Source organism: Balaenoptera acutorostrata, chromosome 5 (genome assembly GCF_949987535.1).
Source record: "Balaenoptera acutorostrata chromosome 5, mBalAcu1.1, whole genome shotgun sequence".
NCBI classification, from domain to species: domain Eukaryota; kingdom Metazoa; phylum Chordata; class Mammalia; order Artiodactyla; family Balaenopteridae; genus Balaenoptera; species Balaenoptera acutorostrata.
The window spans coordinates 71735478-71762265 of NC_080068.1; the positions used below are offsets into that span (position 1 = coordinate 71735478).

At 39.3% G+C, this 26788-nt stretch overlaps 1 protein-coding gene across 1 annotated transcript; it reads right to left on the reverse strand.

The window, feature by feature from the left end:
• Positions 1–1657: 1657 nt before the first annotated feature.
• NIPAL1 (NIPA like domain containing 1) lies at positions 1658–26788 on the reverse strand. Its single transcript, XM_007180761.2, has 6 exons — positions 26631–26788; positions 17616–17882; positions 13083–13139; positions 9265–9355; positions 7212–7372; positions 1658–6677 (listed from the first exon to the last, which is right to left on the reverse strand). The coding sequence occupies exons 1-6, from the start codon at positions 26674–26676 to the stop codon at positions 6058–6060; spliced, it is 1242 nt and encodes a 413-aa protein (XP_007180823.2). The 5' UTR covers positions 26677–26788; the 3' UTR covers positions 1658–6057.

The following is a 26788-nucleotide window of genomic DNA, read 5'->3' on the forward strand; positions in this document are numbered from 1 at the left end:
GGCAGGAAGTCTGCAGCTTCTCCTCACTTGATAGCAGTCCTACCAGGTCTCTGGAGAAGATATTAAAGGAGCTAAGAACCTGGTAGAAGATTCTACTCTGTATATCTCATGGGGGCGCGATGGGGGGAGGTGGGTAGCGGCACACACGACATGCAGAATTCCATGAAGCCTCAGGAAAGAGCCAAAAGTTCAAATATTTTAGGAAGGGGGTTTGTTGTTTTGTGAAATCTGCTGGTTGATTGGGGGAAATGAAAGTCAGGTGAATTGACTTCTGACTCTGAAAGTAAGCCTCGTTTTCTTGTCTGCTTGGGAACCAAGCAGGTTCCAAGCAGGTTCCAAGCAGGTTGGACGTGTTTCTGTTCAGCTACATGTTTTAGATCTCAGCCTTTATGTCTCATTGACAATCCTGAAGTCATGGACTTTCAGAGACACTGGACACACAAATGTGTTTGGTAGAGGCGTTTAATCTTCAACCTGTTGTACTGTGAATTATCCTGATGTTGTAAAGGTACATCATGTGATCATGTCGTGGGGACCTGCTTCATCCAGCCCCAGCTACTCCACACTGTGCAGCAAAACAAGTAATATAACGCTTGATCTTGTTTGACCAGTTCCTCCACGCTTTTTATTTTTCCTTTGGCTGCGGGCTAATCTCCCATCAGCAGGCACGTCCCCATAAGAAGTGGAACTGCTGCGTGTAACCTGAATTGCACTGAATTCCTTAAATCTGCCTGATTCTAAACCAGTTTGGTTCTCACAGTGAAACCACATTGTGAAGCCGCTGATGTTGATCCTCCTTTTTGCCCATGTGGACTCAATCCAGCACCCTCCCTTTGCTGAGTGTCTGTCTGTCTCAGTACTTGCTGAAAAGGCTGAATCACTGCCTTCCTTAAGTTTACACCCTGCGCTCCTGTGATCCCTACTCTCAAAGCCTTGCCCTTTTTTCTGTGCATGCAAGATTACTCAGAAGGAATTAAGTGCAAATAAGGTAACAAGGGTAAATAAAACCCCATTCTATCCATAAGAATTTATTTTCTGTTTCTTGCAAGGCTTGCCCATTATAACTCAGCCCTGCCATTCCATGGCTTCAGAAGAAGAGCAATCTCTTTTATTCAAATATACTTTATCTAAATCTCTTCTAGTAATATGATGAAATGTTCATAGTGAAAACAAAGGCAAAAGCTAATTGAGAGACAAGGAGACCTTCTGAGCCGGAGAGCTAGTTTGTCCATTCCTGGTCTGTGAAACAATCTTGTTTTATTGAGCTTAGGCTATGGGATCTTCTTGAGTTTATTTTCTGAATGTTTGTTAGGCACAATTAACTCAAGGAGGAGCCATCTACCTTTACCCAGATCCATTCCAGGCAACATCTAGAGATTTTATCCATAGATGCTAAACAATCAGGGCCCTGTATTTGGTTTCTGTGGTTGGTGAGTCCCTATAGAAGTCATTCACAATGCAGTTCACAAGCTTTTTTTTTTTTTTAATGCTTTTATTGTACCTAGTTTAAAAAAAAATTTTATTGAAATATAGTTGATTTACAATGTTGTGTTAGTTTCAGGTGTATAGGAAAATGATTCAGTGATTTTATATATATATATATATATAAAATCTATTCTTTTTTAGATTCTTTTCCATTATAGGTTATTATAAGATATTGAGTATAGTTCCCTGTGCTATACAGTAGGTCCTTGTTAGTTATCTATTTTATATACAGTTGTGTGTATATGTTAATCCCAATCTCCTAATTTCTCTCTCTCCCCCCCACCACCGCTATCCCCTTTGGTAATTATAAGTTTCTATGTCTGAATCTAGTTCTTTTTTGTAAATAAGTTCATTTGTATTATTATTATTTTTTTTAGATTTCTTGTATAAGTGATATCATATGATATCTATCTTGCTCTGACAGTATGATTATCTCTGGGTCCATCCATGTTGCTGCAAATGGCATTATTTCATTCTTTTTTATGGCTGAGTAATATTCCACTGTGTATAGATATACCACATCTTCTTTATCCATTCATCTGCCGATGGACATTTAGGTTGCTTCCATGTCTTGGCTATTGTAAATAGTGCCACAAGCTTTGGGGCCAGATTGAGTTGCATGCTGGCAATCAGGAGTTACTGGCTGGATCACAGAAGGCAGGGGGTGGGAAGGGATTCTGGGAACATGGTGCTCAGAACTTGGCTCTTATCTCCACTACCAACCCCCTCCATGTGCTTCCCCCCAGTCAAGTAGTTGCTGGGACCTACATGTGGCTGGGTGCGAGTGAGGGCCATGTGGTCTTATGAGGGTCCCAGTGCAGAAAACTGGTGAGAGGCCTTGTCTCATGAGGGCTGGACAGGCTTGAGGCTGGTAGGGCTTGGCCTGCAGAGATTCTGCCCCCTCTGTCCCCAGCCACAGGGGAAGTTCTACATATAAAAATGAAAGTGGCTTCTATCTCAAAGGCTTTCTCCCATACTAATGGCATTAGTGGAGATTCGGTTTTCCCTCAGGAAGAAAGGTTTTTTTGTGATTTGTGACCGAAGTAGGAAAAGGTATCTCAGGTAGTCGGCTCTCTCAAAAAACTTTTTTTGTTTTTTGCAAGCAAAGCTTTCATTGGGAAACATATGTTGTTCATAGTTACAGATAAAAGTTAAGACTCTTTGTAACCTAAGCTTACCTCTTGGAGGCTTCCTATACACCGCAGCTAGGGTACTAAAATGTTTGGTATACGCTAACACAGCTTGCTGGGGGAAGCTGTAGTTCGTTCTAACTCTGCTGAGATGTGCTCCACCAAGGCCTCCTTAGACGTGCCTACATTCCGTGGAGTGGGTAGTCTGGGAGGTTTGAGGGACTTGGATTTTGGTCCTCATTCTGATCCTAAGTAACTATGCGATTTAGGGAATTGCAAATTATTGCTGTTCATCTATAAAACAGACACAGGTAAGAAAGAGGCCGTCTGTACCCTAGACAATTCATGTCTATAGAAACAACTGAGGGAGTTATTCTCAAACATGAATTCAAATCAGAACAGGGAAAATTGATAAAGTCATGGTGATGTGCTCAATACTGAAGTTCTAATGGGGCTAGAAGGAAATTTGCTGAGGGTTTGCAAATGTAAATTTTGATGTAATGCAATGCTACCAAATATTGTTATAATGCTTTTTTCTCCTCCTCCTCCTTTTTCTTTTAAATTTCTGAACTGAGGGGAGATTTCATTATACTGACTGTTCAATAAAATTATCAAAAGATAAGATAGTGTCTCCTACCTTTCATTCAGGAGATGGTTTTGTGGAGAGCCTTTTTCTAAAACACAGATTTTAATTTCAAGGAAAATGACAAAGCATTAAACAAAGTGCAGATTTTTTTTTAAACCTCAGAATTTTCTTTTTGATTTCAAGGGGTATTTTTGCCTTTACATAAACTTAACTTCAAGAAACTCAAAACTGAACTCCAACAAGCATAATTAAACCACATTATTTGATTGCAAATGAAAAACATACAGAAACATTAATTTAAAAGTTGTAAACTTTCTAAAATGAACAGTATTTATAAACATTTGAAAAATAGAAAATTTCATGATCATAGTTTTTCAAAACATTTGAAAATATTTCATATATATTCATATAAAGTACTTTTCCACAAAGTTTTGTTGGAATGTGAAGATTGCATTTAGTTTGGTTTTATTAGGAAAAATAAAATATTTTTGTCAGAATCATTTTGTATTGTTGAGATAGTATACTAATGGAATTCATTTTCACTTGGATTATTAAAAATGAGCTAAGGTAACACAAATTGAAAAAAGAAAAAGAATATATGAAAACTGGCAACTAATGGTCCTTACCTATATAGTACTGAGACTATGAGAATTAAAATGTTGATTCAAAGAAAACTAAATTGTATTAAATGCCTCAATATCAGGTATGATGCGGGTGCTTTCCACATATATGTATTTGATTTCATACTCTTAAAACAAAAATGTTAATTTAATTGCATGTTTCTAAATCTAGAGGGTTTTATGAACATTCTGAAATCTGAACTAAAAATAAAATCATTAACCATTGACCTAAGAATAAAATTGTAAGTTGGAAAATAAAATGAAACTATTATGTTTATAGAATTAGGACGAGCTTTCCATTTGGCTGTGTGAGGATAGCTTTGTGATCCTTAATGACATGTGTACAGATATTCACATAATAAATCTTAAGGTATCTATGTGAGATAAAGTATACATATTAAAATATACACATATGAGACTACCAGTTAAGACTAACACAGTTAGTCTCAATACAGGGATCCAGCATTTTATTCCTCCTTAGACAACATCTTCCTATTTGGGAAAAAGTACTCTGGGTTTCGGATTTGCAACATTTTAGTTTTTCAATGCATATGCCCACCAGAGATTTTTAGAGTTTTTCAAATGTTTCATTGTTTCTCAACATATTTCAGCTCATTAGATCTTTCTCAGACTTTCTCCTGGGCATATGTGTCAACACCAGTTCATTTTCCAACCCAGGGTACACATGGGTTCTTGTGTTCCAAGAACCTTTAACCTGGGCACAACATACCAAGGGCAAAGCTTTGTAACAGGTGACGTTGAAGAAATATCTGACACTAAGATACAGTCAAGTGGAGGACTACCCCAACCTCAGGTTGGATGCTATTAATTTCCTCACCAAGAAGGTGTCCTGGAGAAATCAACAGAGTTTTCAACAGAAAAAGAGAAACTTAAAAGAATTTCTACAACTTTCAGACACTACTTTTTAAGAGAATACTTTTTCTACAAACTTGTGTTCATAGCTTATATATCTGATATACAATTAAGGTGAAACAGCAATCAACACAGTAAACATATATTTGACCTGAGGTATCAACCATGAATCTTCCACGGATTATCAATTTTCAAAAGTTTAGAATGCACTGAATTGCATTCAACACTAAACTGTGCCGAAGAGATTGTGCCAGCACTTTAGGGCTTTGCAATCATCTCAGGTCATCACTGTGAAAATCAATCACAGTTCAACCGAACTGGGGAAATGCTAAAGTCACTTTAATAGAATTCTGAAGAAAAGAATCTACTATTATTACCCAGAATAGACTTGAGGTAGATTACAAACAAACAAACAAAACTAATAACATTTGACATTAGAAGAGAATAATCCAGTCAACCTGAAGAGTTTTTGTTTGTTTTTAATGTCATAATTTTTTGGTTAGGATTTTTTTTGCGAGAAATAAGTTAGTCTAGAAATAAGATAGCTAATTTCTTTTCCATTAAATCAATGAGAAAAGATTAATGGATTAATCTATCCATAAACAGTAGAGACCACCAAAAATGTTACTCCTGCCATGCACCTGGAGTGAGATAGGAAAATTTTATGTAGGCTTTAATATGAAAAGGTATTTTCCTGTAGTATTCCCTGAGTTTTCTACGAAGTTAACTCGCCTTCCTATTCTCCTCAAACTCAATAAGTTACAATTTATAAGCCCTTCATGGGCATGTGTGTCTTACACATTCTAGCCCACCAAGCAGCAGATTTCCAACATGTCTATTTTTTTCTTAAACACTCTACCCTTTAGCTACCTAGTTTAGAAAGAAGGAAGTTGTAGAAGGTGGGAGGCATCAGTGATCTCGCTTCTCAGTTTTAATAATTTGAAACTATGACTCATTAGAGAATGGTGACTGATATTCTGCTTACCAGCACACAGTTGTGTTTACCTATGAATTACTGAGAGACTAAGAATAGCAGCCAAAGAAATGAAGAGCCACCTGGCAGAGCCAAACATATTGTGACCAGAAGAAAGAGATTATTCTGAGTTATCTAACTCTTTGACTTCTTTCATGCTTAGGGAATATTTCAAGTTTGCAGAAATGAAAAACAGCAGAAGCCTTCTGGAGGAGGATCAAAACTTTGATTTTCAAGTTTGATGGCCAAAAATAAAGGCTTTTTTATTTGGGCTCATGTCTAAATTATTAGTTAGAACTTTAAAAACGCCAGCTTTCCTAATAGTTGTTCCAAGAATCAGGTATTCCTTCTCCTCTCCAAGTGTCTCTTAGCGGTTAAAGTTCAGGGTTTCTAGGGACTTTGATCATCAGTCCTGCTAAACAATGTAATGTCATCATCAAATTCTGGGGTTGAACATTCTACATTCTCTAGTAAGACGTATTTGTCTTCATTGCCATTCAGAGAGAGGACTTCTTTCTGAGTAGTGGATGTCAGATCACTCCAGGTAATGTCAGTGTTTTTAAAAGCATGTAGAAGGAAGATGCCATTGATAATGGTGAAGAACCCACTCAAAGTCCCGATGACATCTCCAGCATTCATGCCATACCATTCTTGGAATAAGATGGCAGAGCAAGTTACTACCATGGACGTGAAGAACACATAATAAATGGGAGTCACAAGAGATGTATTAAAGGTGTCCAGTGCCTTGTTGAGATAGTTAATCTGTGTTGTCACTGAAAGCACGAGTACAGCCAGCAAAACAAAGACCAGGGGATGCTTATAAATGGGCTTCCATTCCAGTAGTTCCTTAATGGCAATTCCCAGGCCCTTGACAGAAGAAACTGAAAATGCTCCAATCAATGAACAGATTGAAATGTAGACCAATATATTGGTCTGTCCTTTCTTGGGAGCTACAATCAAAATCAGCACCAAGGAGATCACAGTTATGATCACAGCAAAGGAGATAAATCCTGTTAAGAGGAGAAAAGAATTAGATTTCAGAAAATGCTAATAGGATCAAATCTTTGTGAAATCTTGTTAGTCATGAGTTTAGGAGCCTAGGTGTTTTAGAAAGAGACGTGAGATTAAATAAAAAAACAGGAACAACAACAACATTTTACTGCATGGCTTTCAATATTTCACAATGGACTTTCACAGACATATCATTTGAACCTCACAGACAACACTATGAGGTACAGCAGGTATTGTCTGATTGACTTTATATTTTCAGAGGGAGAAAGATGTGAAAGTTTGGGTTGGAGTATAAGTCTTTTCCCTTTTCTATCCCCATCTCTTCCTTTCATTCTGTGGAGGGGAAGCATGGACACAAAAATAAGTTGTGTCACCTTTTCAGAAGACTTGTATTACTCGGTCAGACCGTACTGTATCTCAACCCACAACTAGGCTTCTAGGAAGCCTATTACAATATTATTACCAATTCATTTGATGAGAAGAGAAAGTGGAGCAGAATTTGAGTAAGTGTTTCTTTTGGTTGAATCACAGACCTGGGTCTCTCAATTTCATTTCCATTTCATGCAGAGAAGCGACTTCCTCTTCTTGTGGGGCATGGATAACCATCACAGTTGACCCCAATATACTTAATATGCAGCCTATTTTCCCATGAATGTTCAAGTGCTCATTTAAAAAATAGGAAGACAACAGTGCACTGTTGGAAGAAGAAAAAAAAAATCACTCTTGTTCAGTTACCTTTGGATTCCATAGCGGCTCAGACATCACACTGTGGTGCACACCAGTCTGTATCCCAATCAACTGATTGGAATATGCTATGTGACACTGAAAACCCTGGTTGGCTGGCTTCCTTCCCTCCCTCCCTCCCTTCCTTCCTTTCTGTGTGTGAAGTTCGTTATATATTACTAAATTTGTATCTAGAAAAATACAAGTAATTAATCGAGTCTGCTTAATTGCTTTTCTTTTCTTTTTTTTTTTTTTAATTTTTATTTATTTATTTATTTATTTTTGGCTGTGCTGGGTCTTCGTTTCTGTGCAAGGACTTTCTCTAGTTGCGGCGAGCAGGGGCCACTCTTCATCACGGTGCGCGGGCCTCTCACTGTCGCGGCCTCTCGTTGCGGAGCACAGGCTCCAGACGCGCAGGCTCAGTAGCTGTGGCTCATGGGCCCAGTTGCTCTGCGGCATGTGGGATCTTCCCAGACTAGGGCTCGAACCTGTGTGCCCTGCATTGGCAGGCAGATTCTCAACCACTGCGCCACCAGGGAAGCCCTGCTTAATTGCTTTTATAGTTAAAAAGTTATAATAGGCATTCTATACACCTGTAATCTTCCCATGACCTTCTAAGAGGTCCCACTCAATTCATTTTGAATCTCCCCATTTTCTCCTGTAAAGCCAAACAAAATGGAAGAACTTTCACATCTTACTGGCATGACACATTTAGAACATGGGTGCTCATGAAAGCTTCAAAGAAAGATATATACCTAAAGAAGAATTACTCTGCTCAGGGCCAATATTTACCTGGTACACACAAGTACAACCATATGGGTTGTCAAATATTAAAATATTTCCTTACCAGCTGCTATTCCTCTGATACTTTCACCTATTCACTGCTCCCACTCCCTTGTTGCCATGGCGTCAGGAAGTTCTAGATTGGCACCACCATGGACACAGATTATGCCATCCTGCTGCTCAACCAGTAGGCCCACTGTGGCCCCTTCTCCTGATGCCCTGGCACTCCCACCAGGGCATTATCAGTATCCATTCGCACCCAAGACTATGGTCAACTACCAGGTGCTTTCTGAGAGTCACCCTCATGTGGCCACTGATGAGGACTGCAGCCTCAGCAAACAGTGCTACTACCAATATCTATCATTCACTAGTAGCCAGTGTTCTAGTGCTTTCTGTATGGACTCACTTACTTCTCACAACAATCCTACAAAGAAGGTGAAAAGAAGTGGGTAGGCTTAGTCATAAGCTTTCTTCTAGAGGTTGGTAATGAATGGAGATAAAAGGAAAAGAAAAAGACAACAAATATAACAGTTGCTTAGTTGCAAAATAAAAAGAGTTCATGGGCTCATGGAACACATTCATTTGGAATCATAATAAAGACCAACTCAGAGATATTAGATCCACTTTTTATTGACAGGAAAATGATTCCTGTTTCCAGTACTAAAAGAAACTAAGATATCTCCAAACAGAAGTATCCAGCAGACAATGCAAGAGTTTTAGTGAAAGTTGAAATTTAACCCGAACACCATGCTTTTTAAAGTCCTCTGACAACTACGGTCATTAACCGCTATGACAACAGAAAGCATTAAAAGGGCTGTGGCAATTTGTTCAGGTGAGAGGGAAATAAAATCTGCTTGGCTCCACTGAATCGTCACAAAGAAAACACACAATTACTTTGTGTTTTGCGGGAAGACCATCTATTTCCTATTTCTCCTGCTATTTATTGTATAGTCTTCTCACATTATTTTTGTGATTTTCAAAATTCTGTTTTGAGGTATGCTTAGTAATCTGTTTCTTGTGGGTTAAGTTTATCACGGTATTAAAATCCCTCAGAAGCCAAGTTCCTTATTGCTCACGTACCTTATGAGAACACTCAGAGCGCCCAGTGGGGTGACCAAGGTGGCAGGTGCAAAAGCATAAGCTGCAAAATTCGCAGCCTCGCCTGCTCCCACTGGAAAGCAAGCAGCAGTATTAATATAAAAGATAGGCTTATTTATCCTATGAGAAAAACAACTGACACATGCAAAGCAGTAGTCTTTTATCCCAAAGACACTCATATATCTAGTGAAAAGGAATAATTTAACTTCTTTTAGGGAAGGTTTGGTATTAAAAGGATAAACTGTAATTACCTGGTGATACAAACTCAATTAATGCAAAAAGTGGTGGCAGAGGAATATCTATTTTAAATGACCCTCAATAAAGTTTTTAGTTACTTTAGAACCAGAAACATATTTGGTCACTCTGATGAAATCTAGAAGAGGTAGTTTTGGAGTAAGAAAGTAAGAATGATTGTTTGCTCAAGAATACCTACTGCTATGCAAATTAACAATAAAGCAGCTTTTAAAATTAGAATGCTTTCTAGAGATGTACAGTCTAGGCAGGGGATAGGCAGAGATGCCTACCACAGGCCTGTGTAGTCAGGCCCCTCTGGATTGCAGATGATCTACAAGTAAGTAACAGTATCTCAGTAGCTCAGGGATATCCAAGCAGCTCTTTGCAAGTCCTAACAATATGCTCCTGGAATCCTTTTCTTATCTGAGGAACTCCAGGTTTCCATAAGATAGTGTGATGCAATTAACTTCTAGAGTGAGGGAAAATCCTTCTAAGAGTTGGGCCCTTGAATTGGGGCCAAATTATTCTCATGGGTCACAACTGAATGCTTGCCCACAGAATGTAGTATTTCACGCTGTAAACTGTGCCAAGCAGACACCTTGTAGAGAGAGCTCCTGGAACAGATAAAAGACACCAGCACCCATTTTTTTTTTCCCTCTGGCTGCTATCCACTCCACCCCCCAAGCCCGACCCCAGCCCCAGCCAAATCCACAGGAGTAATCAGCTTTAAAATATCATAAAACAAACAGAAACGTACAGAACAGTAGGAGACTGCTCTCTTAAGAGCAACAGTGGTAGTTTTCTCAGAATAGTAAGTAATGAAATAAAATTCATATTTTATGGCAAGATGAGAAAAATTTAAACATAATTTTTTTTTTTTTGGCCCATTTGGGCCTCCTCCCTCCCCTTTAGTGTGCGTTGTGTGTCTGCATTAACCAGACCTCCTTAGGAGATAACCTTCCTTCTTAATCTCATAAGAGCCCACTATTCTCTTTGTAAGTACAGCTCTGGATTGTGTAAACTGTCCATTAGATGGTATTTAATGCCCCCTGTCTCAAGAACTTATAACTGTGCTTTGATCTCTAACAGGCGGAGCAGTTCTGTTTCTGAGAGTCTGTTCCCGGGTTATAATCCTCAGTTTGGTGCGAATGAAATTTTCCATTTTTTTCTTAGATCGACTGATTAATTTTTTTCGTCGACATGTTTTCTTGAATACTTCATTATTTATATTTTTATCATTATAGACAGCTTTCCAGGGAAATACTGATTTCATAATTAAAGTACTGTATGATTGTCACTAGATAAAATCTCTGATGTTGAAGACTTGTGCTTTTCACTCTTCAATACTGGCAGAAACTTTGTGCATGGTGAGACTAAAATTACAAACATAGCTATATAATATTCTCCTTCTACTTTCATTCTATTGTGTGGGTAGAGGGTGGAGAGATACAAGAGACAGAGAGAGAGAGAAAAGGAGAAAGAATCATCCAAATATTTATTTGGAATCTTCCCAGCACAGTCCCTGACAACATTTACTCGAAGTAAGAAAACAGATGTGAAAACACCTTAAAAGCTGAAAAAGTTATACAAATTTAAATTATTTTTATTCACCATCCTGTAAGCAGATAGGGTATGGCGTCCCTGGAGGAAAAGAACCAGATATAGCTTTTTGACATGAGAAGCCATTTTAGGACTAAGCTTTTTTTTGATCTAAGCCTGGCCACAATGTTTGCCCTGGAACAGGTCTCAGTAATTAATGATCTTAAGGGAACAAAAGAACAAACTGTTATCAGTCAAGAGAAGTAACAGCAAAGATGATAAATCAGTTGTAAAGACTCCCAGTTCTGTTTCAATGGTAAAGATTAGCCTGAAGTACTTCCTTGAGCTATTTTGCAGAATTTAAGTCCCCTCAACCACCAGATCAACTTGAACCCAAGGGACGATGATGTTGACATTTTCTTTTTCTTTTTTTCTTGATAGAACCATGGTGCTTCCCCAGCATATATAACACTTATTATTTAGAAGTTGGTTTTTTTTAAGGTATTATAATTATTATTATTTTTAAATTTTTAAAAATTTGTTTTTGGCTGTGTTGGGTCTTCGTTGCCGCGCGCGGGCTTTCTCTAATTGCGGCGAGCGGGTGCTACTCTTCGTTGCAGTGCACGGGCTTCTTGGTGGCTTCTCTTGTTGCGGAGCACGGGCTCTAGGTGCGCAGGCTTCAGTAGTTGCAGTACGTAGGCTCAGTAGTTGCGGTGTGTGCCCTCTAGGGCACGTGGGCTTCAGTAGTTGTGGCTTGCGGGCTCTAGAGTGCAGGTTCAGTAGTTGTGGTGCATGAGCTTAGTTGCTCCGTGGCATGTGGGATCTTCCTGGACCAGGGCTCGAACCCATGTCCCCTGCATTGGCCAGGGGATTCTTAACCACTGCGCCACCAGGGAAGTCCCGATGTTGACCTTTTCTGACCCTCGTGACTTCCATCAATTAATGCTTGGATTTTGTCAACCTCTGCCCCAATTCTATGCTGAATTCACCTCTGCTCAAGCCCCTTCATGAATATGCATGTACTTTTAGCTTAAAACTTTCCTACTTTTGCTGTTTGGGAAGACACTGCTTTGGGAAAGATCCCCAGTGTTCCCCTTACTTGCTGCAAGTAATAAATCGTTCCTTCTCCCAATCTCTGACTTGGTTGTGTCTTTTGACACCCATCAAGAGATGAACCCAGTTTTCAGGTAACAAGCCTTTTAGATACCACCATTTATTAGAGAAAAGTTATCTAATTCTTTCTTGTAACAGGATCTCAAAAATACTGAAATGTCTTACTTAGTACAGGAAAATCAATGGAAGTTTTAAGGCTTTTTGGCTACAGAGATGGCTGGAAGTAGTGTGAAACTACAATTTATGAGGTCCTTTCCCTGGAAGTTTTAGGCTTGGGATTTGAGAAAGTTCAGAGGAGTTAGGAGGGAGATATAAATCTGCAAAAGTGCCTGAGGGCGATACACACTGCCTTCTTACTGGACATCACATTAGCATTTAGAAAGTGCTTTCACCTCATATAGAGTCTCATTTAATCCTCAGGGCAAGTGTAGGAGGAAGGAGAGTGCTGGCAACCTTCATCTTCTCTCCATTTGTTCAGAGCTAAGCAGTCCAAGGGGACTTTCATTTATCCGTATTTTGGTCCTGGCCAGGAAAGTGTACCTACTCTATGCAGCGAGAACAGTCACATATTGAATTAGGAGCTGGGAAAATGTGGGAGGGAAGCATTTTCCTCAATTGTTATGGGGAATAAAATACAAGAGAAGGAGAAGTTTGTGATAAAATATACGATTTCAGACAATAACTTTTTTACTTGCATTCCAAAACAGTACTGAGAATGTGGAGGTGGGGGGAGGAAAGAGTAAAAATTAATTCTAAATACATGTGATTTATTTTATATGTAAGACATTATGCCCACACAAAAATTTCTAGACTTAAATGCCATCCTTACCACTTAGATAAATTAATCAATTTGAACAACTGCATGTACTTTATCATTTTACAAGTAAACACTATTCTCGGCATTAAGGACTTACTTGAGAGTAATCCTGCCCACCAGAGCCATTCCTTGAGGTAAGAATATCCACCTTGTCCTAGGGAAATGATACAAATAGAAATTAAGTTCTAAAGTGGAGGAAGAAGGTTTGAGGAATTAACTTCTACAAAAGGTACTGGAGTATGGTTGGAAAATACAAGGCTTAAGGCCTAGTCAGTATATCTCATCTTTAGCTTATTTACTTGGTCATTTCCAGTAAATCTTCCATTTAGAAATTTTCTAAAGCTTTCTTTATATTGCCTTTGATTTCTACACAAAGTCAGTTTTTTCATTTGCAGGAAAATTTTATTTAGTCATCAGGTTTACTACTGTCTACTGAAGAGAAATGCACAACCTGAAAGTTGAGAATTATGCTTTATTCGGTGCACTTGCTGAGGACTTAAGCCCAGGAGGCAGCCTCTCAGACAGCTCTGAGCGACTGCCCTGAATAAGTAAGGGAGGAGCCAGGATATATAGGAGTTTCTGCAAAAACAACAAACAAACAAAACAGGTAGCTGGAACATCAAAAGGTTACCATTAATTAAAGAAAATGAATTTAGCACTTTTCTTTGTATGGGAAGATGCAAGAGTCTGGGTTCATTGAAATCATTCCTTTGATATGCATCTTAACTCTCTAGGGCCAGTATCCTGTTTTCTCCATCCTGAACGCCCTCGGGGTGCACTGTCTGCTGGTGGCTGATGGCTTGATGTTGGCAACACCCTTTGTTTACTGATATGGCAGGTTATATTCTTTGTCCACACACTATATTTATGCCATTCAGGTGTGGACATAGAGTATTATAAGCCCTAAATACTTTGTTTCAGCCACAGTTAAAAAATTAAAGACAGAAAACCATAAATCATAAATTAGGTTGGTACCTAAGGAGGACCTTAAAGGGATGAAGATGGTTGACATAAGAGCTTTTGAGATTTTGGATAGTCAATGAGAGAATAGCCAGCATTAGCCAGCTGGATTCTACTTATTCTCTACCTTGGCACCATGAAATTGAATTTGTCTAGTCTACTGAAAGGACAAAAACATTTCCTAAGATATTCAGAGAGTTATCTTCCCACTCTGTAATTTGTGAGCTTAAGTCATTGTTATGATTGTTTTAGAAATTGCAATTTTCTCACCTATTTTAATATACTTAACACTGTGAACTTGACCTATCTGATTTTGTTACAGTTAAACTAAAAAGGATATATTAGCTGTGAGGATTATGTTGCAAAACAGTTAACCATGTTTATTTATGATTTTCTCCTTACAAAATTTGCAAATAACCAAATGGGAAAATTAAAATATGATTTCATATGCTGTTTTTAAAAAACTTAATATCACAAATACTTTTTCAGCCCTTAATTAATGATTGAATAGTCTAAAATCTGGTATATTATATATTATTATTATTAATTTAACCTGTATGAGACCATATATATATGTATGTATATATATGTGTTTGTTTTCTGTGTCTGTGAGTCCGTTTCTCTTTTGTATATATATTCATTTGTATTATTTTGTAGATTCCACATCTAAGTGATTTCATATATTTGTCTTTGTCTGACTTACTTCACTTAGTATAATATTCTCTAGGTCCATCCATGTTGCTGTAAATGTCAAGATTTCATTTATTTTTATGGCTGAGTAATATTCCATTGTATTTATATACCCCATCTTTTTAAGCCAATCATCTGTTGATGGGCACTTGGGTTGTTTCCATGTCTTGGCTATTGTAAATAGCACTGCTTTGAACATTGGGGTGCATGTATCTTTTCAAATTAGAGTTTTCGTCTTTTTTGAAAATATGCCCAAGAGTGGGATTGCTGGATCATATAGTAGCTCTATTTTTATTTAAGGAAACTCCATACTGTTTTCCACAGTGGCTGTACCAATTTACATTCCCACCAGCAGTGGAGGAGGGTTCCCTTTTCTCCACACCCTCTCCAGCATTTATTATTTGTAGACTTTTTTGATGATAAGCCATTCTGACCAGTGTGAGATGATACCTCATTGTAGTTTTGCTTTGCATTTCTCTAATAATTAGCAATGATGAGCATCTTTTCATGTGCCTGTTGGCCATCTGTATGTCTTCTTTTAAGAAATGTCTATTTAGATCTTCTGTCCATTTTTTGATTGGGTTGTTTGTTTTTTTGATATTGAGTTGTACTAGCTATTTGTATATTTTGGATATTAACCCCTCATTGGTTACATCGTTTGCAAATATTTTCTCCCATTACATAGGTTGTCTTTTTAGTTTTTTGGTGGTTTCCTTTGCTGTGCAAAAGCTTTCAGTTTGATTAGGTCCTCTTTGTTTATTTTTGCTTTTATTTCTTTTGCCTTGGGAGACTGATCTGAAAATATTGCTACGATTTATGTCCAAGCATGTTTTGCCTATGTTCTCTTTAGGAGTTTTATGGTGTCATGTCTTACATTTAGATCTTTCAACCATTTTGAGTTTATTTTTGTATATGGGGTGAGGAAATATTCTAATTTCATTGATTTACGTGTACTGTCCAGCTTTTCCAACACCACTTGTTGAAGAAACTGTCTTTTCTCCATTGTATATTCTTGCTTCCTCTGTTGTAGATTAATTGACTGTAGGTGTGTGGGTTTACTTCTGGACTCTCTGTTCTGTTCCATTGGTCTATATGTCTGTTTTTGTGCCAATACAACACTGTTTTGATTATAGTACTGTAGCTTTGTTCACTTCTTAAGATAAATTCCTAGAGGTAGAATTATTAGATTTTAAGATATTATCATTTTTAAGCTTTCCCAAATTGCTCTCAGGCAAGTTTGTACCCATTTATATTGCTTCCACCAATGTATGAGAGGGCTATTTATTTCCCAAATTTCCTTACCAACATAGGGCATTATTTTTTAAAGAAAAACCAAATATTGTTAAAATAGTAGGTAAAACCCAGGAATTCAATGTTATATAGTTGGTATATCTTTGGGTACTAGTGAAGTAACATTTACTAAGGTATGTTTATGTTTATTGTTTACTACAATTCTTATTCTGTGAGTTCCTTGTTTATGTGTTTTGCCTTTTTTCTGTTAGGTACCTATCTTTTTCTTATTGACTATAGTCACTCTTTGTATATTGTGACTTAACTACCCTTTGCGATATAGTTTGAGAATTTTCCCCACATGTCATTTCCTTTTTAGTTTCAGTTAAAGGTGTTTTCATGTAGGATTTTTTTTTTGGGGGGGGGGTCAATCCAGATAATCTCTTCCTTTATATAGAATTGCTTCTTCCTTTATCTTTATGCTTAGGAAGACTTTCTTTTAGGTTTTTTTAAAAAAATTATTTCCTTTTAAATTTAACTCTAAACTATGAGGAATCTATTTTACCAAATGGTATAAAGTAAAGCTCTCACATTTTTCTCCTTTAGTTTTTAACAGTTGTCTCAGTACTTTTGATTGAATAATTAATCCTTTCTCCAGTGGATTGAAATGCCACTTTTAAAAATTGTATATTAAATTGCTGTATGTACTTATATAAGTTTTCAATTATCTTTTATTATTTTGTTTATCTTTGTTAATGCCAAACTGTTTTATCAATGTCCCCTCAATAGTACTCTTTTATAAACTTGTTTGCACAGTTCATAGCTGTTTATTTTCCCCTATGAACCTTAGATATTTAGCTCTTTTATGACATTATTCTTGATAAGAATGAATAGAAAATTCATGGTTAATGAAGGATGGCCAAGCAGAGCTACACAGCTTCTGAAATGTCACGACAAACAGTAACCTAACTCTACCGTAATCCGTTTACTGATTTGACAATACTTATACCCCTATGCTAGGGTACGTTCCTGCTCTGTGACTCTACTATCAATAAACAAGTAAGCCTGTTGACAACAAGTAAATAAACAATTAATGTACAATGACAAATTATTCCAAGTACAATGAAGGAAACCCTTAGTGCAGTGATAGAGAATAGCAGGGGTAGAGGTGAGCGAAACCTCCCCAGAGAGGATGGTCGAGGAAGGCCTTTCTGCAGGGGTGATAGTTTAGCTGAAGTGTGAAGGATGAGTCAGCCAAATGACAGTCAGGCAGAAGAGAGCTGCAGACAAAGGAAAAGACCTCGAGGTGGGAGAGAACTCGGTACATGCCAGGAGCCAGAGAAAAGCACACGATAGTGAAGGAGGCTGAAGATGAAGCTGGAGAGGTAGCACAGGCCATTTTAGGCAGCAGGTGAGGTCAGAGACTGTGCGAGGATGTTTGTTTGGATTTTACTCTGAGTGCAAAGAAAAGCCACTGATGTGTTTTAATCAGGGGAGTCGCCTGATCTGACTAAATCCTGGAATCTCAGACTAAGGCTATGAAAGAAGAGCTCATCCCACACTCCAAACCTCTTGCGTTTTAGTCTCACCCTAAAGGAGACACAACTGGCTCAATCCTGGAAACTGCTGAGAACAGGAATAGGGGCCAAGACAGAGACAGTGAAATGTTATTCCCGTAGCACCGTGGTCTTACAGTAGGATGATTTCTGCGGTTAGAAACTTGAATTCATTAGTTGCATCCATTTCTTACCAGCTCTAGTAACGCCCTTGTTGGCCAGTTGTAAGAGGCCCTTTTTTTTCAGGATGAAACTGGAGCCAATAAAAATACTGGAACTTATTGCCAGTACCAGGCCTACATAAAGACTGTATTTGTTCTCTGCATTTGCAGAAATGCTCCAGTTGGTTATGCTGGAATTCAGGTCCCTGTAGAGGACAGGAGAAGCCAACAGCTGTGACACACGTATGATCTCACACCAAGCCTGGGAGGCATTTGGACAGATCAGAGACAGCACGTAGCCTGGAAAATGGAAAGAGGGAAATGTCAACCGACGAAAGGGAGACACACTAATCTTTACTTTCTTTCTCCAAGAGAGAGAAACTTGAGTGGGCAGTACTGACACACTGTTTTTTTACTGCCCGATGGGCGGTCTCCAGCACGTGGTCCACGGGCTCGCAGACAGGTTCAGCTGGGCTCACACAGGTTCTTCAAAATGTTTGCAAAGTTGTTGAGTTGTTATCACGCAAACATGCGAGACTTCACATGAAAGTCTGGATTCCTCTCAGAAAATGGAAGATCTAGCAGTACTCGGTTCTCTGCTTCAGCCAGCAGCAGCCTGCTGGAGCAGCATGGAGCTGTTCAGACCTGGCTTGGGCTCAGCGGTTCATCACAGCCCTACAACGTCCACTTCTCTCCTTCACGCCATCAGTGTGTCTCCGGGAAAGCAGCAGCATATGTGGCGACTGAAGGTGGGAAAGGGCAGAGCAACCCTGTGGGTCTAGAAATCACCATGTTACAGGAAACTGAGCTATCCCACTTGGTGGGGTACGAACAGGAAACTGAGCTATCCCACTTGGTGGGGTACGAATTGTGCATTTCAGAAAACATGTTTAAAAGCGGTTTTAGTTTTCTGGACCACTTTCCTAAAAAGAATAATTCTGCAGGTCTACTAACTCACTTCCTCCTTAAAAAAAATAGAATCTAATAGACAAATGAATTAAATATCAGGAGTTTTTCTTTTTTTTTCCTGAATAGGATTCAAATAAGCATGTAAATCCACTGAACCAGACCCATTATTATAAGTGCCTTTCTTTTTTTTTTTTTTGAGGCTAAATACTAAAACACAGAATGAAAACATTTTACACTATCTAAGAAACTTTTTATAATCTATTCTCCAATCAAAAAGCTGCAAACAAGGTGACACCGTGACTAGGTTTTCTGACCATCTTCTCAACTTTTTTTTTCCATTTAAAAGGCATATTTCCCTAGCATGACTTACCTTAAACAAAAATGGGCAAAGAAAAATAAATCAACTACAATTTTCAAATTAAGTGAAAAAAGAAAATCAGTTTTACATCTCAAAAATCTTAAGAGGACACATGAACAACTAAATGATGTCTTAGAAACAAAACTTTAAAAACAGGATCTATGCCTCCTGGGCAAAGCATTATGAAGTTATGTGAATTTTACCACATACACAGTTGAGAACCGTAAAGTTCAGGTCTAGCAAAAGGTAAAATAATTGAATTCAATCTTTTCGTGATTATTATTTCATTTATCTCTAATTTGAAAATGAACCAACTTTGATCCTGTGATACAGGATAAATTCTGGGACAAAACTTCTAAATATTCCGAAGAGAATTATATTACTTCAGGGATATTCTATGGTAACTGAGGAATTGTTCAGCCTGGTTGTTTTAGTAAGAATTGCTGCAAATTTTCACATAAGCTAGCCTCTAGCAATCTGTCCCAGGCACTGTTCATCTCATCCAACCCCTACGAGTGCAAATTTTTGGTAGTAAGAATTTCGATTACATGAATTCTTGGGAAAACATCTGACTTGACTGTCCAGTAAATTCCACGGCTGCATTAATGTCACTTACTATGTAGTTAACATAACCATTCCAAAACTTTATCTCTGGAGACAGTGTGGGTGGACCTCATTCTAGTCAAACAATATTCTTTCTGAGCTGTTGACACAGCAAAATGTTTCCAACATTTTAGGGGGTGTGGAGGCAGAAGGTGATAAGGGAGTGCAAATAATTTTTGTTGCCTTTTGTAAGTTCTCATTGTAAGCGGGCATTAGTGTTGCAAGGTTTTTTTTTAACTTTTAAAAAGTTTAAAAATTTTTAAAACTTAAAAAAAAATTTTTTTAACTTTAAAATTTTTTTAATTATTTTTTTTTGGCTGCGTTGGGTCTTTGTTGCTGCGCACAGGCTTTCTCTAGTTGTGGCGAGCAGGGGCTACTCTTAATTGCGGTGCACAGGCTTCTCACTGCAGTGGCTTCTCTTGTTGTGGAGCACGGGCTCTAGGCGCACGGACTTCAGTAGTTGTGGTGCTCAGCCTCAGTAGTTGTGGCTCGTGGGCTCTAGAGCTCAGGCTCAGTAGTTGTGGTGCACGGGCTTAGTTGCTCCGCGGCATGTGGGATCTTCCTGGACCAGGGATCGAACCTGTGTCCCCTGCATTGTCAGGCGGATTCTTAACCACTGCACCACCAGGGAAGTACCAATGCTGCAAGTTTTATGGCAGGAAAAAGTAATAAAAATCTTGTCTAGTTACTGACCTTAGAACTTAAATTGGTTTATGTTTGGGGAGCATATTAAGGAGGGAGCCCACAGCAGGTATGACTGAAGGAGGGAGTGACTGGAGGGTTGGTGGGGGTGGAGTGGTGCTGGGCAGGAGGGGAGAGATGGGTGAAGCAGAATGTGTGGGCAGGGACTTTGGAAGGTTTCAGAGGAATTAGAGATATCTCAAAATCAGAGGTGGCTTCTTATGATTCTAGTAAGCAAAGTAATTCTCCAGAGTTTAATCCAAACCTTATTCAACACAGAAAATTTATTACATTACTCATTACTCATTTTTCATTTTATTTTATTTTATTATTATTATTATTTTTGGCTGCATTGCCCGGGCTTGTGGGATCTTAGTTCCCTGACCAGGGATTGAACCCGAGCCCTCGTCACTGAAAGCTCGGAGTCCTAACCACTAGACCACCAGGGAATTCCCCTTTATTTTTCATTTTGATAGACACTGTCAGTAGCCCTCTCAAGTGTCTGTACCAATTTACACTCCTGTCAGCAAACAGCATGATGTTGTAACTTCTTTGATGTTATTATATATTGTTCTAAATATTGAATAATTAAGATTTAGGAAATATATGTCAGTTATAAAGAAAAAAATAATTCAATACACACCAGTGTATCAACCACCCAATTTAAGAAATAACAACTTGGGAATTCCCTTGCGGTCCAGTGGTTAGGGCTCATCGCTTTCACTGACAGTGGAACTAAGATTCCGCAAGCCGTGTGGTTTCAACTATCCTGATTTTCTGTCTAATATTCCTTTTCTTTAAAAAAATGATTTCCCCTATAAAATTATATCTTTAAATAATAAAGTCTTTCGTTTGCCTCTTTTTGCACCTTCTAAAAATGTAATCATATAGTATGTATTCTTTGGTGACTTGCTTGTTTTTGAGATTTATCAATCTTGATGTTCTGGCTGTAAGGTTTGGTTTTTTCCCCACAGTTCTGTAGAATTCCACTGTATGACTATCTCACCATTAATTTTTCTATTTTATAGTTGGTGAACATTGGATAATATACAGTGTTTTTGCTTTTACAAACAGTGCTGCTAATGTTCTCAATTATGTTAAACCAAATGAAATTGATGATATTTGACAATTTTTGACCCTACATAAATAGCAGTTTCATATGATTCAACTTAATATGTATCTTCTATGTACAGGTGTGAATGTTTCCTTACAGACACACACAACTTAAAAATTTTAAAACAAAGTTAAATTTTCTATAGGATTATATGCCTTTTCCCACCTTTAGCTCCATTACAAATTATCTGTAATCTTGGGCAAGCTGAGTCATCACTCTTGGTTTCAGTTTCTTCATCTCTAAAATGAAGGAATTTGACTTGATGATTCTAAAGAGCCCTTCCTTAATTTTGTGGTTTGATCATAAGCTATCTTGGTTCCCAGAGTAATTTACTTATAATCCTGGTAGCTCATAAATATTGCTGATGGACCAGCTCTAAATTCATAGGCACCTGTAGCTGGAAGACATTTTAAAGAAACTGATGCCAAGATATTAAGTGACTTGCCAAAGTCATGTAACTGCCCAAACAGGGCCAGGTAACGCAATTCCCAGGCTACTATTCTTTCTATTTCAGAAAAGTAAAAACATAAAGTACAAATAAAGTCAGTTAAAATTTATTATTGTTTATATAAAGATGAAATGCTTTAATTTTTTCAAGTCCTATTTGTCTATAGAGAATAATAATATATATTGTCCAATTATTACATGGAATAGGGTATCTTGGTTTCTGAGAAATCAGTGACTGCATAAAACTACATTTTTAATCACTGCAAGATATTTCCAATTTGAGAAAATCACTGTCTCACCATCCATTCTACTGGGTTAGTTTGGATTATTATTCAGCAATTAGTCACTTCCTTACCCCTCCCGAGGAGGACAGAGTATTCTTCCCTTGATGTCAGCTGGGAGTGAATTGGTGGCCAATGGGACATCAGCAGAGGTGATATAAGGAGAGGGTTCAAATGTACTTATGTGGTTGGGTCTACCACCTTGTATTATGGTTGGCTTTACTCTCTTGCACCTCTGTACTTTTCAGGAATAGAGCTTCCCTGAGCAGCTGCTGCCCCTTCAGCTTGATCCCAGAATGAAAACATATGGAGCAGACCTAAGCTCATTCCACATTAAGGAGCCAAACCCAGGTGGGTATGTAGCCTGATGCAGAGACACCCAGGTGTACCCAGTCTAGATTAGTCAACCATCAGCTGGCCTACAGACACATAAGCAAGAATATATAATTGTTGCTTTCAGCCTTTGGGTTTTGGGTTGTGTGTTATACAGCAATAGGTGACTGATACACCTGCCTATTTATATTAGCAAAGGAAAGAGTGAATGAAATCTCTCATGTCTCCTACAATTTGTTCTCCAAATATCAGCCAGTGTGAATCAGATTACATCACTCCCCTGCTTAATTCCCCATGATTTTTCATGGCAGTTATAACAAAGTCTAAATTCCTAATCCCTGGACTTTAAAAAAGCTTTACGTGCTCTAAAGCTTGCTCACCTCTGACATTACATTGCATTACTCTTTCTCTCTCATTCTCTGAAAAAACACTGGTCGTCTTTTCATTCTTTGATTCAATATATATTTATTGAGTATCTATTATCTGTCAGGCATTTTCTAGAAGCTGGGGTTACAACAGTGAGTAAAATAAAATTCCTGCTCTATTACATTCATTCTAATGGGGGGAAATAAACAAGTGAACTAATAACTACAGAATATGTTGAGTGCCATGGAAAGCAGTAAAAGCAGCATAAAGGAGTATTTTTTTTTTTTTAAACAGCATTGAATGGAAAAACCTCTCTGCTAAGGGTAAATGCAAACACCCAGACTTGGGAATTTGCTTGAGGGGGTGGGAGGAACTGCACCAGCCAGGCTGGCTGGTGAGAGAAGGGAGATGGTATGAGATGAGGTCAAAGAGTAGCAGGGGACAAGCTCAGGTGAAATGAGCTTTTAGATAAGTAGGTCCAATCTAGTCATTTCTCCTTGCAAAATTCTGTAATGGCTTCCCTTTTCATTCAGAAAAAATCCAAAATCCCCACCACAGTCTACAAGGGCCTACAGAATCCTGGCCTCCAGTGTGCTCTGTAACCTCATTCCCTAATTTTTTCCCCTCTTCCTTTCACAGGCTAAATTCCTTCTCACCTTAAAACTTTTAAGTAGCCTTTACTTGTTACTTAGTGCTAGTAGTGGCTGGCATGGCTAACTCCTTCTCTTCACTGAGCTCTCACTTCCTTAGAAAGGCCTTCTCTGCCTTTCCAATCTAAAGGAATTTCTCACTTTCCATCGTACAATTTAATACTGCCAACCAAACAGACTTCCTCTTACAGCTTAATTATGGCTTTGTAACAACATCGTATATCCATATATCAATTTTATTTATTCACCCAACAAATTAGTTGTTGAACACCTAGCATGCAAGGCACCATGTTAGGTATACATTCATGCAACACTTAACAAATTCTTATTGAGCACTTCCTGTGTGCCAGGGTCTTGTTCTAAGAACTGGTGAGACAGTGATCAACAGGACAGGTAAACAGGTCTCTGTTCTCATGGAAACTGACAATTTTAGTGAGAAAACGAACAGAAAAACAGGAATAAAGGGAGTAGAATAGGAATGAGAAATAATTTAGAGCAAATTTGGAGCAGATAAGAATGAGAAATAAGTTTGAGTAAATTTGGAAATCAAGCAGATATATCTAGCAGATATATCTACATATGAACTCTGATAGGGATGAGCAAGAAGCACATTATTTCAAGTAACCCAAATAAATTTGAGCAGATACTGTTGATTTTTTAAAAAGTTAAAAATTTGTATCTCCAAACGAGATTGTCCCATTATCAGTGTGTTTGGAGGTCAAATACTCTATGAGGACTGTTGACCATCAGATTTCCTACATAAACTGCTGCAAGTAATAACATATTGCTTTCTGAACAACCTTTAGTGAAGAATTTTTAATACCTTAAAGCACTTGAATTTCAGCACTTAGGAAATCTACAGAAGGCTGAAAAAACAACTTCTGCTTTTAATCTTGTAAAAATCTGGAGAAAATCTTTTTTAGTGTAACATAAAAGAAGCTATATTTTACATAGAAAATGCAGCTTGTCCTGCTGATAAAAGTTATGTTCATTTGGTGGAATTTTGAGAAATGTTTATGATATGGATTTTTTTTTTTAAAGAGTAAAATCTCAGAATCATTAATGTGTACCACTGCATCCAAGAGGCCAGAGAATGGGGATGGACACCTACAGAAAAAAACAAAGGCTCAAATAATTTTGTGCTTGGTTAGATTGCTAATTATGAAAACCAATTATCTGGGCCTCTAGACCCAGACTGTCTAGGACCAGATTGTCTTGCAAATCCCTCTATTCTAGAACTTAGGCCAGGGCTTCCCTGGTGGCGCAGTGGTTGAGAATCTGCCGGCCAGCGCAGGGGACACGGGTTCGAGCCCTGGTCTGGGAGGATCCCACATGCCGCGGAGCAGCTGGGCCCGTGAGCCACAACTGCTGAGCCTGAGCGTCTGGAGCCTCTGCTCCGCAACAGGAGAGGCCGCGATAGTGAGAGGCCCGCGCACCGCAATGAAGAGGGGCCCCCACTCGCCGCAACTGGAGAAAGCCCTCACACAGAAACGAAAACCCAACACAGCCAAAAATTAAAAAAAAAAAATAATAATAATAAATAGAACTTAGGCCAATGCCTGGCACATGGGACTCTTGTCATTTGAATAAATGAACAAATGAAAAATGGAGCCTTTACTCCATGTCGGGCTCCGAAGTGTGTGCTTCATGTGTAATCCCATCTGCATCTATTCCTCAAACTCTAAACTGTAGGAATTATTCCCAGTTTACAGATGAAGAAAGACTTAAGGAGGCCGTCATAGCTGAGAAGACTGTTGCCAAAGCCTAATCTCTTCCCACTACTGATAAGGATTCTGATTTCTCTCAAGTCTTTCCCACTAGCATCCCACCTAATTAATTACCACAGTTAATTAACCCCAGGTATTAAGCATGGAGCTTGAATATTTCTTGTTGGAACTAAATGCATGAGCAAAGCAGGAAAATCATCCCTAAATTCAAACAAGCGGATGTAATTCACACATCCTCCTTACTTACAGATCCTTGGGTAAACAAGGGTGGACGTGTTAGTAACAGTCTGACTTACTGGTTTAGGAATTCTTTAGACAAAGAATGACTGACTATCTAGGAAATAATTCTAGATCCAGCTGCCTTAGTAACCACTTCCAAAACCTCAACTTCTGAATAGTTTGTGAATTGTTCAGGCATTTTTCTCTTTCTTTGTGTCCCTTCTTTCTCTTGGTGGCACAGTTTTGACTGGTTCACTGCCTTTTCCTCCCTTAAAACAACAACAACTCCGCATCAAGGAATAAGCTGGGAGAGCCAAGAGAAGAGAAAACCCGGGGAAGTTGCCAGCAACTTTGGAAAGATAGAGTTCTTGCCACGCCTCTCACTGCCCCCTCCCTCTTTACATCCTTACCGGGTAAAATAGAAATCTGCTTTTCTCTGGACTCTGTAAAACTTGAAAACTGTCATTTCAGATGATACACACTGTCCGCCCGCGCCCACTCCCCGCCGCTGCAACCGTGCCCCTACTTTTATCCGGACTCACGCGCGCCTTTGGTATCGAGACTGTAGAAAGCCTGCGAGTGTTGTAAACACCTGGCACAGGGCAAGGGGCGGCGCCCTAAGATTTTACAGGACGCAGGTGGCGGCTGAAACCCCAGACTAGAAAGCAGTGAGACCTACAAATGAGTGCGCCCAGTTCCCGGTCTCTTCCTCCGTCCTGCTCTCGCCTTAAGCAGCCAAGAAGTGACTTGGCAGCGAGTCAGACACGAGGCTACTGGGGTTGGAGGCGTTTTCATCACAAAGGAAGAGGAGAGAGGTGGGCAGCCCAGGTTTGTCCAGAGCCCTCCCCCGGGGTGGGGGGCGGGGGGTGGTCCAGGGCGCCTGACCCCGCACCGTGTTTGACCCTCGCCAAGCCAGCGCTGGACGCAAGACTGCACTCCCGTCCGGTCCGCGGGCACGCCCTCTGCCCACTGGGTGACGTCGACCACGGACTCTGGAAGTGAGTCCGAGTCAGTGGAAGCGTCTTTTTCAGATGAGACTTGAGAGTCTTCCTACAGCACCCTGATTACCCAGTCACGACACTCAGCTCTCCGTAATTTACATGGATCTGTCTTCCGGACCAGGGTGGGAGCCACGTATGTCTTGTTCGACTCAGGCATCCCCACAGAGTCTGGCATATTGTAGGCACCGATAAATACTTGTTGACCGGCTGACTGGCGGAAAGACTGAATGAATAAATGCATGAATGAGCGCGTGAAGAGTCGGCGTATCCCTTTCTGGTCTCCACAAGTAGCCGGGACCGCCCGCCCGTTCTCATCGCCACCCGAACGCCAGATCCTCCGGCTCTGGGCAGACACTCACCTTCTCGGCAGGGCTCTCCGGGCGGCAGCCTCACCTGTCCCCCCATGGCCCCCGAGGAGGCTTCCCGGGCACAGAAGCTCGCTCCTCACCCACGGGTGCTTCTCCTCCGCATGGATCAGTGTTGGGGCGGAGCTGCGGGGTCTCGGACTGGTGCGCGC